This window comes from Musa acuminata, chromosome BXJ2-3 (genome assembly GCF_036884655.1).
Source record: "Musa acuminata AAA Group cultivar baxijiao chromosome BXJ2-3, Cavendish_Baxijiao_AAA, whole genome shotgun sequence".
NCBI classification, from domain to species: Eukaryota; Viridiplantae; Streptophyta; class Magnoliopsida; order Zingiberales; family Musaceae; genus Musa; species Musa acuminata.
The window spans coordinates 37,601,970-37,616,185 of NC_088340.1; the positions used below are offsets into that span (position 1 = coordinate 37,601,970).

The 14,216-nt window shown below is 37.8% G+C and overlaps 1 protein-coding gene across 1 annotated transcript; it reads right to left on the bottom strand.

The window, feature by feature from the left end:
• Positions 1–1,623: 1,623 nt before the first annotated feature.
• LOC135608045 (putative disease resistance RPP13-like protein 1) lies at positions 1,624–5,374 on the bottom strand. Its single transcript, XM_065100462.1, has one exon. It carries the CDS (start codon positions 5,237–5,239, stop codon positions 3,101–3,103), a length of 2,139 nt encoding a protein of 712 aa, XP_064956534.1. The 5' UTR covers positions 5,240–5,374; the 3' UTR covers positions 1,624–3,100.
• Positions 5,375–14,216: the final 8,842 nt, after the last annotated feature.

The following is a 14,216-nucleotide window of genomic DNA, read 5'->3' on the forward strand; positions in this document are numbered from 1 at the left end:
CCAGCCAAGACTTCTGCAGAAGGATTAGCAGATTGTGACCCAGTTACTCCTCCAGTATATCAGGGTGATGGGGGAGATATGCAGGAAGATGGTGTAGAACCTGATATTGATCTATCTGTAGGACGTGTTGAGCAAGAAGAAGTAGGAGAGCAAGTTCCCGCAGAACCTCAGTTGAGAAGATCTTCTAGACAACGTCAACCTTCCAGAAGATACTCTACAGATGAGTATGTGATGCTTACTGATGCAGGTGAACCAGAGAGTTACCAGGAAGCAGTTGAGAGTGAGCAGAAAGAGAAGTGGTTAGCTGCTATGCAGGAAGAGATGGATGCTCTTCAGAAGAACCACACTTATGATTTGGTGCTGCTACCAAATGGAATGAAGGCCTTGAAGAACAAGTGGGTTTTTAGGTTGAAAACTCAAGAATATTGTTCTCAACCAAAGTACAAAGCTAGATTGGTTGTGAAAGGCTTTGGTCAAAAGAAAGGTATTGACTTTGAAGAGATATTTTCTCCTGTTGTTAAAATGTCTTCTATTCGTGTTGCTCTTGGTATTGCTGCTAGCCAGGACTTGGAGGTTGAGCAGTTAGATGTGAAGATAGCTTTCCTTCATGGTGATTTGGAGGAGGAAATTTATATGGAGCAACCAGAAGGCTTCAAAGTCAAAGGTAAAGATAATTTTGTCTGCAAGTTGAAGAAGAGCTTGTATGGGCTAAAGCAAGCTCCAAGACAGTGGTACAGAAAGTTTGATTCATTTATGACAGAAAATGGATACAAAAGAATGACTTCAGATCATTGTGTGTACATCAAATGGTTTGGTGAGGATTTTATTATTCTCTTACTTTATGTTGATGACATGCTTATTCTTGGGAAAGATATGTCTAAAATTGACAGGTTGAAGAAGGAAATGAGTGAGTCTTTTGCAATGAAGGACATGGGGCTAGCAAAGCAAATACTAGGCATGCAGATTTCTCGTGACAGGAAAAACAAGAAGATTTGGTTGTCACTGGAGAAATACATCGAGAAGGTATTGGAAAGATTCAGTATGAGCAATGCTAAGCCAGTTGGTTCTCCTCTTGCAGGTCACTTCAAGTTGTGCTCAGAACAGAGTCCGTCAAGTGATGAGGAGAAGGAGAAAATGCAAAAGGTTCCTTATGCTTCAGCAGTTGGAAGTTTAATGTATGCAATGGTATGTACGAGGCCAGACATCGCATATGCAGTGGGTGTTACTAGCAGATTTCTTGCAAATCCAGGCAAAGAGCACTGGGCAGCGGTGAAGTGGATTTTTAGATATCTCAGAGGGAGCTCTAAGGTTTGTTTAAGCTTTGGAGGTGGACCACCTGTGTTGACAGGTTACACAGATGCAGATATGGCCAGAGATATAGATACGAGGAAGTCTACTTCAGGTTATGTACTTACTTTTGCAGGGGGAGCTGTGTCATGGCAATCCAGGTTACAAAGGTGTATTGCTCTCTCCACCACAGAAGCAGAATATATTGCTGCTACAGAGGTATGCAAAGAAATGTTATGGATGAAAGAATTCTTACAAGAATTAGGACTGAAACAGGAAAATTATGTGGTGCATTGTGACAGCCAGAGTGCCATCCATTTGTGTAAGAACCCAATGTTTCATTCCAAGTCAAAGCATATAGATGTCAGATACCACTGGAGTCGAAATGTATTTGAAGAGAAGCAGTTGCAGCTTCAGAAAATTCATACAGATGACAACGGAGCAGACATGTTAACGAAGACCTTACCAAAAGAAAGACAGGAGATATGCCGACAGTTGGTCGGCATGGCTTCACATTGAGGAGTCATGGGACAGCCTTCCTTATGGGCTGAAGGGGGAGGTTGTTGGGCTGATGGCCCATATTCAGCCCATGTGGGCTTTATCAGCCCACAGCCCACACCCTCTCTTAACCTAACCCTAATTAAGATTAGGGGGGTGTGGTGGCTGCGTTTTAGAGGCAGATTAAGGCTATAAAAAGGCAGCAACGAGGCAGATCTTTGAAGCCACGGGATTCCAAAGAGAAGAAGGAGATCAAGGCAGAAAAGGAAGAGAAAGAAAGGGAAGAAGACAAGGACAACGCAGAGAGACTGTTCACAATCATCTAGCAGTGTTCTCATCTCAGGTTAGATCAAATCTACAGTAGACTCTTGCTGTGATTACTTGGGGAGGTATTAGATATTGTGGGCAGTGACGTGATCCTTGTATCCCAGTTATTCTCTTGTGGTTGTTGCTAGGGTTTTGGGCAAGAGATTGAGATTTGTATATTCATTATTCTCATAGTGGATTATCTCTAGTTTGCCCCGTGGTTTTTACCCTTCACATTGAAGGGGTTTTCCACGTATATCTTGGTGTTCTGTTTGATTGTGTTTCCATTTTATTCCGCTGCGTATTTTGGTCTTCTAGTATTTGTTCCTATACAAAGGTTATTCCTCTTTTTATCCCCATCAGTTTTCGCAAGCAGGGAAACAGCTCTCGACCATCTGCCCAAGACCACTCTTCCCATTTTGGCATGCCGTTGAACCTGAGCTCCTCCAAGCAAGGAAAACACTTGCCTTGATCTCTATAACCAAAGAACCCGTGGCCCACCTTCGTCATTGTTGACATTTGATCGATGCGAAGAACCTTAAGACACGGCAATTGTCCAAGACTCGGGAGTTCCTCCAATGCCACCATGTTCTCCAGCACTAGCACTTCCAGATTAGGCAAGAACTTGCTCTCTGTACTTAATCCATGACTTATTTGTTTCACTGCAGGCATTCCCTTCACGTAAAGTTTCTTGAGATTCGGTAGCTGTCCAATACATGAAATATCCTCCCATGCTTTGCAATTTTTCAAACCAAGAGTTATCAGTGTACCCTCTGATCGTCAAACGTTTGAGAGCCTGATGTGGTTGGAGACCTTCCAGTACCTCCTTCGACATAATTAATTCATTGCCGTCATCCGATGTCCATTCTAAGACTAGTTCATCAAGGTACTGTTTGTTGTTCAGATTAGCCATGCCTGCTTTTTGTTTACTCTCAACGTTCTCGAGGTTGGTAATTCGAAGTTGTCCATGAAGTTGTTTCAGACCGCCTAATTGGGCAACCTCGTGTCCCTAATCCTTGAGTACTTTAAATGAACACAGTCCTTGAAGAGAAGTCAGCTTCCCAACATCATTTATCTCGGAAATTATTTTGTCTTCTTCATTAAGATGCATCAAGTTGATCAACTTGCTCATGCCGTGCGGTAAACTCTGCAGGTCGCATTCAGACAGATCCAGTACTCGCAAATTATAAAGATCACATAATGACTCCGGCAGCCACTTAATGTAACGGTTGTAGGATATGTCAAGGTAGCGGAGGTGTATCAAGCCACCAATTTTCTCAGGCAACTCCCGCAAGCCACAGTTCTGCAATATCAACACTCGAATGTTTTTTAATTTTTCAAACTGAATGAACAAAGGGCTCTCGACTCGAAAGTCAAACCAAAAACTTTTGGAATTGATCTCGAGGGTCCGCAATTTATCATAACAGGAGAGCTCCATTAACTTAGTTCCATCGGTTAATGTTGCTGATAGATGACGAGTCGTATTAGGGATCTCTTTCGACTCATCATCATCGATCCTGCAAAACTCTCCCTTTGAAATAAACTGAGCAAGATCGTGTATCAAATCATGCATCACATATGTCGATCCCCAAGGAGCTTCCTGAAAGAAAGACCTGTTCACTAACTCATGGAAGTAGTCACTTCCTACAGCCTCCAACGTCATATTGTCTTTCATATTGTCTTGATCAACGTAGCCTTCTGCCATCCAAAGTTGGACCAAGTGCTCTCCATCAAACCGATTATCTTTGGGGAAAAGGGAACAAAAAACAAAGCACCGCTTAAGGTGTGGGGGAAGACATTGATAGCTCAATTGTAGGACTGGCAGGACACCATTTTCGTCATGCTGTAGTTGCCATATTTCACTCCCTGCGATGTTTCTCCAGTGCTTCTCATTCATCTGCGCTTTCAACAACCCGCCTACCGTCCTTGCCGCAAGTGGCAACCCCTTCAACCTGCCAGCGATCTTCTTTGCTATGGCTTCTAGCTGTGGAAATTCACCGGCGTCTTCGGAACCAAATGCACATTTTTTGAAAAATTCCCAATAGCTGGCTTCATCCAGACCTCCTAGAGGGATCGGTTTGCCAACCATTTCTGCAATCTTTTTAGAGCGAGTTGTAACCAAAATCTTGCTTCCTTGTTCTCCGTACCTCAATGATGCACAAAATCTTTCCCATTTCAGGCCGTCCTCGTTCCACACATCGTCGAGGACAAGCAGGAACCTTTTTGAGGTCAGCTTCTTCTTAACAACCACTTGAAGTGTATCAAGGTTGCTGAGATCACACTTTTCCTCGGTTATGGATTCTACGATGTCTTTGGTAAGCCTCTCCACGTTGAAGTTATCCGATACACAGAGCCAGACCTTAGGATGAAAATAGTCCTTCACCCTCTCGTGGTTGTAGGCTTGCTGAGCAAGAGTAGTCTTTCCGACCCCTCCGATCCCAACAATAGTTACGGTAGAGATGCTACTGTTGCTGGATCCGGATCCATCGGCAGATTTCATCAACTGTTCCAGAAGGTGATTCAGCTGTTCGTCTCGTCCGAATACTAGAGTTTCTATCGGAAAGGAAGTGGTGGTTCGAGGCACTACTGACGTTATCATCTGTTTCCCTTCAGCATCTAATGTATTAATGAGAACCTCGATGCAAGTATTGATTTCATCTAACTTTTTCCGATTTTCCCTCACTCTATTTACATAATCTTCTCTACCGACGAAGCGACTGGTAAATTTAGGAACCGAAATTCTCATCTTTTTCCAACGAGAGAGACCGGGAGCAGAAGATGATTGGTTACTTGCCTCATCACCCTGAGCTCCTTGTTGCTCGATCGGTTTCTTCAGAACCCAGAACTGGATCTCGTCAAGCAAGTCCTCAGTGTCATAAGCAGTGTCCTTCAGTTCCATCACCAATTCCTTCAATTGCTTTTTCGTGTCTTCATCTTTAATCCACATGTTCTCGACTCCGCCGATGATGTTCTTAGTCTTGGTAAGAGTAGTCTTCAGCTTGAGGAGGTCAGTTCCGTCTCCGGGATTAGCTCCGACTCCGAACACCTCCGAAACACTTTCGATCACATAGTCGGTGATCTTACCTATCAAGCTCCCGATGAAAGCCTCTCCGAGCGATCCCAAGCCTGGTAGTATCCACGACGACATCGCAGTGCAGGGCTGATCCTTCTTTCTCCAAGCACAAAGGTTAGAGGATTCTCAGAGTAGAAGGATATTTGCAGCTACAACGACTTCTCCTCAAGAAGCAGCCCTCAAAAGTGCGGTTGGCAGCATCAAGTATTGGAGGCTGCACGTGCTACGCACCAAACTTCTTCACTAGTCTGATCTAAGCCAATTCTCCACCACTTGGCTTTCTGGGAGTGTTTGTTTATTCCACCGGCTGTAGTTGGCCTTTCGACGATGCGAAAGCCAATCCCACCAATTTAGCCATCTCACCATCGAGAATCAGATGCCTGATATGATAACAACTTTTGTCTCCTCGTGAAATCTGATGAGAGTTTTTTCCGGTCGTCGACAGAAGAATTAGTTTTATTTTCTGAAATGAAACTCAACTTTAGGACAAGAAACACATAAATAAATAAATTTCTTAGATGGAAAGTATTTTTTTTATTTAAAAGTATGCAAATACTATGCTATATGAAAGAATTAAATTCTTAGCCAAATGTATTTGACAAGATTGTTTGAATTGAAAGAAAAAATTTTAATTGAATTAGTTCTGTGACTCCAATTTTTTTCGGTGTCATCTATGTGCTTAGTCCTTTGGACATTATCTCACAACATAAAATGATATTAATATTTTATAATTTAATTTTAGATAATTAATTTTATCATGCATTGCTTTTAAGCTTCAACGATAAACTTCAATGTCTTGGAATAGGAATATTCGATTTTGTCGATTTCTTGAATGATATCCTCTTACTCTTAGTTGTGTTCGTCTACTTGCTATTGTGTTTTCGTGCTTTACTTATTTCTTGAATGATTTTGTCGATTTACTTGTTTTGGCATTTTAATTTCTTTTAATGCTTCTAATTATATCTCATCATTAACTCTTTAATCACACGTCCAAGTTTGCACACGCACTTACGGGTAAAGAGAATGTAAATATTCTGTAATTATTTTCGACGCTAATAAGATAAACATATTTTCTGAAGTCAATTGTTATGTGCCTGTGATTTTTTTTTTTTATAGTAAATCGTTCTTTTGTTACGCAGGTGAAACATTTGTTATGTGCTAAAAAAAGAAAGATGTGCTACGAGATATATATAGAAAAACTAATCTTTGTGTCACTTAAATGCAAAGTATGGTGGCGGCATAGAAGAGTGTGTAGCATCAAATTCTATTAATATAGTAAGTGGCACATGACAAAGTAGAATTATTATACATTGCATAATTGTTCCCAAAGCTTGAGAATCCTGATGAGTCAGACCAAAAACTCAAAATATTACTGATGTGAGATGTCTACTAGTAGTCCTTTGGATTGTGATCAGATGCCGACGATGGAAGCATACTCGTGCTGTCGAGCAACTCGAGGAAACATGATTAGTTTTCCTATAATTAAAATAACTCACCACGATTCGCCCGGATGCACTCTCGTCTGTTTCTACTATTGAAGTTGATGCAGAATATTGCGGTCATGTGGAAACATGACGTGGACCCTTGTGTTCACCATGATCAAAGCCCACGTGACTCAACGAGTCATGATCACCTAATATTATTAAAGTTATTTCAATATTTTGTACATTATGATTTAGTTTCAAATTTCTATAGATTACTAATATCATAAAAAATTATCATATCCCAAATAGACGGAGATGTTATATATATATATATATATATATATATATATATATAAGTTTGCATACAAACCGCATACTTTAAAGGAGCATAAATTATGACCAAATAGAGTGGGAAATAAGAGAATATAATGCAAGGTAGTCTAGACCTAGGTAAGTCAAGATTTAGTTGAATTAGGTTAGATTCAATCATCCTTGGGTACTAGCTAGATCAGTGTTTTCTTTATTGGTAATTCCTGTGCTTCTTGGGGGAATTGGTTTATATACATTTTTATGTAGTAAAACATTTTGAAATACCTTTTTTTTTTTACTTAGATTCACGTAAGGGTTTTTTATTATTAAGAAACATATCTAGTCTAGTTGAATTAATTTGAAAATCAAAGTTGATAGGATTCAAATGAGAGAAGAAGTAGAACAAGAAACACATAAATTTATTAGATGAAAAGTCTTTTCTTTTGTTTTATCTAAAAGTATGCAAATATTATGCTATATGGAAAAATTAAAACCCTAGTCAAATGTATTTAAAAAGATCGTTTGAGCCTTAACATCCTGTTTCTTAGCTTATTAAAGGATAAGCTTTAATTGAATTAGTTCATCTTATGTGACTTGAATCTTACAAATGGTATTTAGTACCATTATGTGCTGCATTATCCTAGAAGATAAGATGATATTAACGTTTTATAATTTAATTTTGGATAATTAATTTTATTATGCATTGATTTCAAGTTTAACAACAAACTTTAATGTCTTGGTAAAGGAATGTTCAGTTTTCTTGATTTCTTGGATGATCTCCTCTTACTCTTTGTTGTGTTCCTCTACCTTGTCATTGTATGATGTGCCTTATTTCTTCGACGCCATAGAGGTGTTTGAACTAGTCATCTATGGATGGCCATAAGAAGTAGAAGTTTCTACCCAAACTTTTTTTAATTTAGGATCAAAAACTGAAACTTGTTCTGGCATTTTAATTTCTTTGAGTGCTTCTAATTATTTAGCATCATTAACTCTTTTAAGTTTGATTACACGTTCCACACGCACTTACACGGGTAAAGAGAATGCAAATATCCTGCAATTATTCTCGACACCAATAAGTTAAACACATCTTGTAAACATATTTTCTGAAATCAATTGTTATGTTAATGTGATTTTTTTCTTTTAGTAAACAGTTCTTTTATCATACAAGCAAAATATTTGTTATGTACTAAAAAAGATAGAAGTGATGGGCTACGAGATATGTATAGGAAAACTTTGTGCAACCTAAATGCAAAGTATGGTGGAATAGAAGAGTGTGTTGAACCAGATTCCATTAATGTATTAACTGGCATATGACAAAGTAGAATTATACCTTGCATAATTGTTCCTAAAGCTTGAGCATCATGAAGAGTGAGAGCAAAAGCTTGAGCTCGTTTTCGTAGTTATCCTCCGAGCTATTGCTGATGCTGAGATCTCTACGGGTAGTCCTTTAGACTGTGTGATCAGGATGCTGACAAAGAAACCACACTCGTCTTGTCAAGCAACTCTAGGAAACGTGATTAGTTTTCCTATAATTAAAATATCTCACCACCCGGACGCACCCATCTTTTTCTACTATTGATGTTGTGGTGGTGATTGTGGATGATGACGAGCCTTCTTTGGAGGTTCCCTACCATGAAAAATAGATCTCTTCTTTTATGATATGTTGATCAATGCTAGCGTAAGTCGATAACTAAAGGATGGCCACTCGTTTTGCACTGAAGAGGTGTCGGCTTTCGGTTCTTTAGCTTCCAAATATTCTCAAAATGCCCATGCCATGTTGTCGTTCCTCTACAAGCCTGGGGTAACCACAGTGCATAATATTGTGGTCACGTGGAAACATGACGTGGACCCTCATGTTCACCATTGAAATTCTTTAGTCTTCTGCTTTTAAGCTGCATCAAGTTGATCAACTTGCACATGCCATGCGGAAAACTCTGTAATTTATGGCCCCACAGATTCAGTATACAAATTGTATAGACCACATAATGATAACTCCGACAACCCATGATTTAGACAAAACTCATTTGATAGCTATCAAAAGAAAAAGATGCACTCATCTTTTTCTACTATTGATGTTGTGGTGGTGAAAAGTAAATCTCTTCTTTTATGATCTGTTGACCAATGCTAGCGCAAATCGATAACTAAAGGATGGCCACTTGTTTTGCAATAAAGAGGCATAGGCTTTCGGTTCTTTAGCATCCAAATATTCTCAAAATGTCCACGCCATGTTGTCGTTCCTCTACAAGCTTGGGGTAAGCACGATGCAGAATATTGTGGTCATGTGGAAACATGACGTGGACCATCGTGTTTACCATGGAAATTCTTTAGTCTTCTGCTTTAAGCTGGATCAAGTTGATCAACTTGCTCATGCCATGTGGGAAACTCTATAGTTTACGGTCCCGCTGATTCAGTACTCGCAAATTATAAAGACCACATAATGACTTCGACAGTCTCCAAATCTAATTTGACGATTGTACGATACGTCAAGGTAGCGAAGGTGTATCAAGTCACCAATTGTCTCAGGCAACTCCCGCAAGTCACAGCTCCGTAATATCAACACTCGAATACTTTTTAATCTTTCAAACAGGACAATAGGTAACAAAAAAACCCTTCACTCTAAACCCATAACAATTTTTTTTATCGAGAGTCTGTAATTTGAGAACTCCATTAACTTAAAAGAGACTCTATCATCATCGATTCTGCAAAGCTCCCCCTATAAAATAAACTAAGCAAGATCGTGTATATGGTCATCCGAAGCCCATCTCAAAGGAGCTTGATGAAAGAAAGACCTGTTCACTAACTCAAGGAAATAATCGCTTCTTATCATCCGAAGTCGGATCAAGTCCCGTTCATCTAACCGACTATCTTTGGAGAACAGGGAAACAAAATACAAAGCACCATTAAGGTGTGCAGAAAGACATTGATAGCTCAGGTGTCCGACTAAGAGAACACCCTCTTCGTTTTGCGATAGTTATCAGATTTCACTCTATGTGATGCTTGTCCAGTGCTTCTCATTCACCAGCACCTTCAATAACATGTGAAAGAAAGGGAAGATGATATGCAAGTATAATCTTCTCTCAAATATTAATAATAAGGTAATAATCAAATTAAATAAAAAAATTAAACTTCTAAAAAAACACTTACATATCTTGAATAATTCTTAGAGTTGACTTGAATGCTTGAGGCTTAAATTAATTGATCTAAAAATACCACCTATTTATAGATGTAAAATATAAGAGTCAATAACTTTATCTAATCTTATTTAAAAAAAAGATATCAATTAAAAAAATTTAAATATATTTTTACTTTTTTAAAAAAATTAAGAATTTTTGATTGCTACAAATCTATCTAATCTTATTTAAAAAGATAAAATATTAATTTATAATCTTTCAAAATATATTTTAACTTCTTAATACTACCCGTTAAAGTATATTTTGGAAGATAACTCTAGGCTTTGATTCTGATTCTATATCATCATTTTTCATCAAAGATAGATAGCGAGAGACACATTAAGTTCTTTATTTTCGTCTTTTGTGGAATGGAGTGTAAGATTTCAAGTTGTAATCTAATGGGGAAATAGTTGACGTTATTAATTGGTTAATTAATATGGTTATCGAGCTCATTCTTTTATATACAAGAAAAAGCATCTCTTTTCTGTTGAATTTATTGAAACTATTGCATTTAGGAATTGTTGATATTTCAAAATGTCAAAACCCTATTTAATCTGTCAACTCAATTTTTTTATAAAATGGAAGTGGCGTAAAACTAAAGAGGTGTTCGCTGCTGATTTGGGCTCTCTTCATGCCATATGCTATATGCAAGAGAGAAAGGCTCCCTTCTGGTTTCTTGTATGGGTTTAAGTAAAGAACATGAGATGATATTAGCAAAAAGTGTGTTTTTGAAGGGTCTTCTGAGTTGTCTTGATTGGTACGTACATAAAAAAAAACTTGTGTTATGAGGTATTGTGATTAGACAACAATATGGGTCATCTCAAGGGCAATATTTAATTTGTTGATAGAACTTAGTATATAGTTTGGAACTGAACAATAAGATGAGTCAATTGCTTTTTTTTTTTTTGGAATATATACATTAGATCGACATTGTAATATGCAATTTCGTCTATGAAATGGATTCTACACCAACCTGCTCAAACATGTCAACTGTCTCTATTAATTAGATTCATTTCTCTAAATTTTCGGGTGTAGGCCCGTCAACTTTAACATTACCTTGATCAAAATCAATGCAAAATTTTTCTCTTTTGCCTTGAAAATTATTTAAACTTGGTTGCTTATAAATGTCAAATAGAAATCAAGCTGGACCTAATTATAGAGCTAATTTATATGAGCTGGGAATCACATTTTGAGTTTTCTAGATCTGATAGTAACACAGTGTGTATCTACTCCACTGAACTTTAAGAACGAGTTAATTAATAATAGCATTAAGGAGAAAGAGCCCTGAATCACTGTCCACCAAAATCTTTTGCGATTGTCGAAATGATATTTTTATCTCATTGATGTATCTTGCTGTATTACAGAAGTCATGAAGGAAAGATATATCTACTTGATATTTGTTTATCATGGATACTATTAAATAAATCACAATAAAGGTTTACAGTGGCAGTGTTGTAGGAAATTTAGTTAATCGTTGTGCTCCAATGTGAACTCAAGCATACAAGAGAAGAGAAGTATTCACAAAGATACCGGTCTCAGTTTGTGAAACAAATGTGAAGTTCATAGATCACTCCTATAGCTAACAGATGGGGAAGTGTTGATTTCTGAACCTGACAATTTCAAGATTGATTTTATATTATGTTCATTGACATGATATATTATGTTCATTGAAAAGTTCTATGATACAGTGCTATAGTATCAACTTCATAATCAATTACATGCTTAGAGATAGCTTAAAATCATGTTGCGTGTTCTGAAATGTACCACATTAATAAAGATTTTGATTCTTAAGAATAAAAGACAAATTCTCATGAGGGCCTACTTAAGTTTTATGACAATAATTCTATAATTAGAATAATAATGGTTTCCCTAATTAAAGCATTTATTGGACAAAAGATAGACATGAAAACTTAAAATTGACGAACATACCATACCAAAATATCTAACTTTCAACAATTTCTACTTCCTGTCTTAAAAATAAAATAAAAATCTAAAATGTTATATATGAACTTGAACATGAGTTCTATCACTTGTTGTGCATGATACATTAATCAATCGAATGTCTCGAAAACATAATTTTATATATTATTGTAAAATAATTTTATTTATAAAAAAAATAATTTGACAATCAAAATGGAAAGCTATAACGCCCTAGCTAGGAGAAAGCTTGCAGCGGTCCAACCTCACAAAGTTATAAATTTTCCTACAGAAATATAAGATAAAAAAAATATAAACAAATAATTTTCATATAACATTTATTACATATTTCAATATATAATCAATCCACTCACAATACATACAGAAAATTCAATAACTCCTTAAAAGTTCATAACATTCAACTCCAAATAGCACATATAAAAAGTAATCTAAATGTACAATACTGTTAAACGTACAATCCTCTTAAAGAGTCCTTCAAACGATATCCAGAGCTACTCCTTTTATCTGAAAATTAAAAAATATATATATGAGCAAAGAAAACATTGTAACTCTTATACAGACAAAATTTATCATAATTTAAGTATTTTTTAAAACATAAGAATCTTTTAAACATTCAATGCAAGCGTTCTAAAATATACATAAATATCAATTTTTTATACACATAATTTACAAAACTTAAACTTTATATGTATTTTAAATGCTAAATAGAATGCTTATCATACTTTTTCGTAAAAGCAACATATATTTACATATATTTTCATAATAAAAGCGTAATACAACTAAAATCACATATCAGATTCATTAAAAAATCATTATAGTATAAAGAATTACCATTAACTAGCCATAAAAAAACATAAATATAGTGAAATAAATTATACCTTTGACAATTAAACACTTACTAAGCCTTGTATTTAGTTTTATGTTCTTGGATAAAAAAATCTAGCTATCATCCGAGTGGTCTCACAGACTAGGAAGGAAAACCATCCGGAAACAACGAAAACCCAATGGTTGGATGTGATGTACCTTCACGTATCTCCAATGGATCAACAGCCAAAAATCAACCCGAGCTCTTCATCTCGGCCAAGTGCTTTTCCAGCTGCTCCCTCAGCATCCGATGGCAGTCACTGAAAATTAGATTCCTGAGGGACGTCGGCAGCCCCTTCTAAAGTGGCGCCTGAATCTTCGGACATCTAATTATTGTTAAAAGCCGGAGGGAGGAAAGGGCATGCAACTCTCTCGGTAGCGATTGTAGATTCTCGCAATTGAAGAATTCTAGGCATCTGAGAGCTGTGAGGCTTCGCAACAACTGCTCCTCATCACCAGACATCGTCGCTCGAGGAAAGTTTGAGATTGTGAGAGCACGGACGGATGGAAGTGTCCTTCTTAAGAGGGATAGTTTGAACAGGGCTGTGTCGTCGATGCATAATTTAGGAACCGTCAAACCCGCCACTTGCTTGTTCCCTTCATTCAGCAACAGCTCGGGACATAGTTTGATCGTCAATTCTCGGAGGGATTCGAGAACTCGCAACCCGTCTACTGATCTCAACTCACCACATTTCCAAATGCTCAGAGATTCAAGTCGTTTCAGGTGAAGCAGAGACGTTGCTGGAAGAGACTCTATGTATCGGCAGTCGCCTATTTCCAATCGAGTGAGTGAGGTCAAGTTATGCAGGCAGCCCGGTAGCAATTTTCCCAGATTCCCAGTCAGACAGCAGTAGTTCCTTGATTGAGGGTGGGAGGAGGATGTTATTGTCCCCATCTCGCGTCAGGCTCAAGAGCTTCGGGCAACTGCGGATTGACAATTTCGCAAGGGAGGTGAGTTCTTTAAACTCCTTCACCGGCAGCCGCACGAGTTCCGCACATTCCAATATGGCAATATCACCGATATTTGGGAAGCTGTGCGATAGCAACCCTTCTTCCAGATTTCTTAGATTCCGACATCGACTTATTTCCAATGATGAACGAGAAGCTGTTATACAACTGCCGCCTCCATGGATTCCTTCCCCTAACCCAGCAACTTCTGTCAATCCGACTTCATCTAATCTTAATGTTTCAAGCGGAGCGATGGGAGGCATCCTCTTAAGCCTTGGGCACTGTACAATTTCAAGTTCTCGCAAGCAGGGAAACAGCTGTCGGGCCATCAGCCCAAGACGACTCTTCCCATTGTGGCTTGTCGTTAAACGAGCTCTTCCGTATTAGGAAAACAGTCTC

Excerpts from the sequence above, each read along its gene's own strand:
- LOC135608045 (XM_065100462.1), bottom strand. The coding sequence starts at position 5,239 with ATGTCGTCGTGGATACTACCAGGCTTGGGATCGCTCGGAGAGGCTTTC.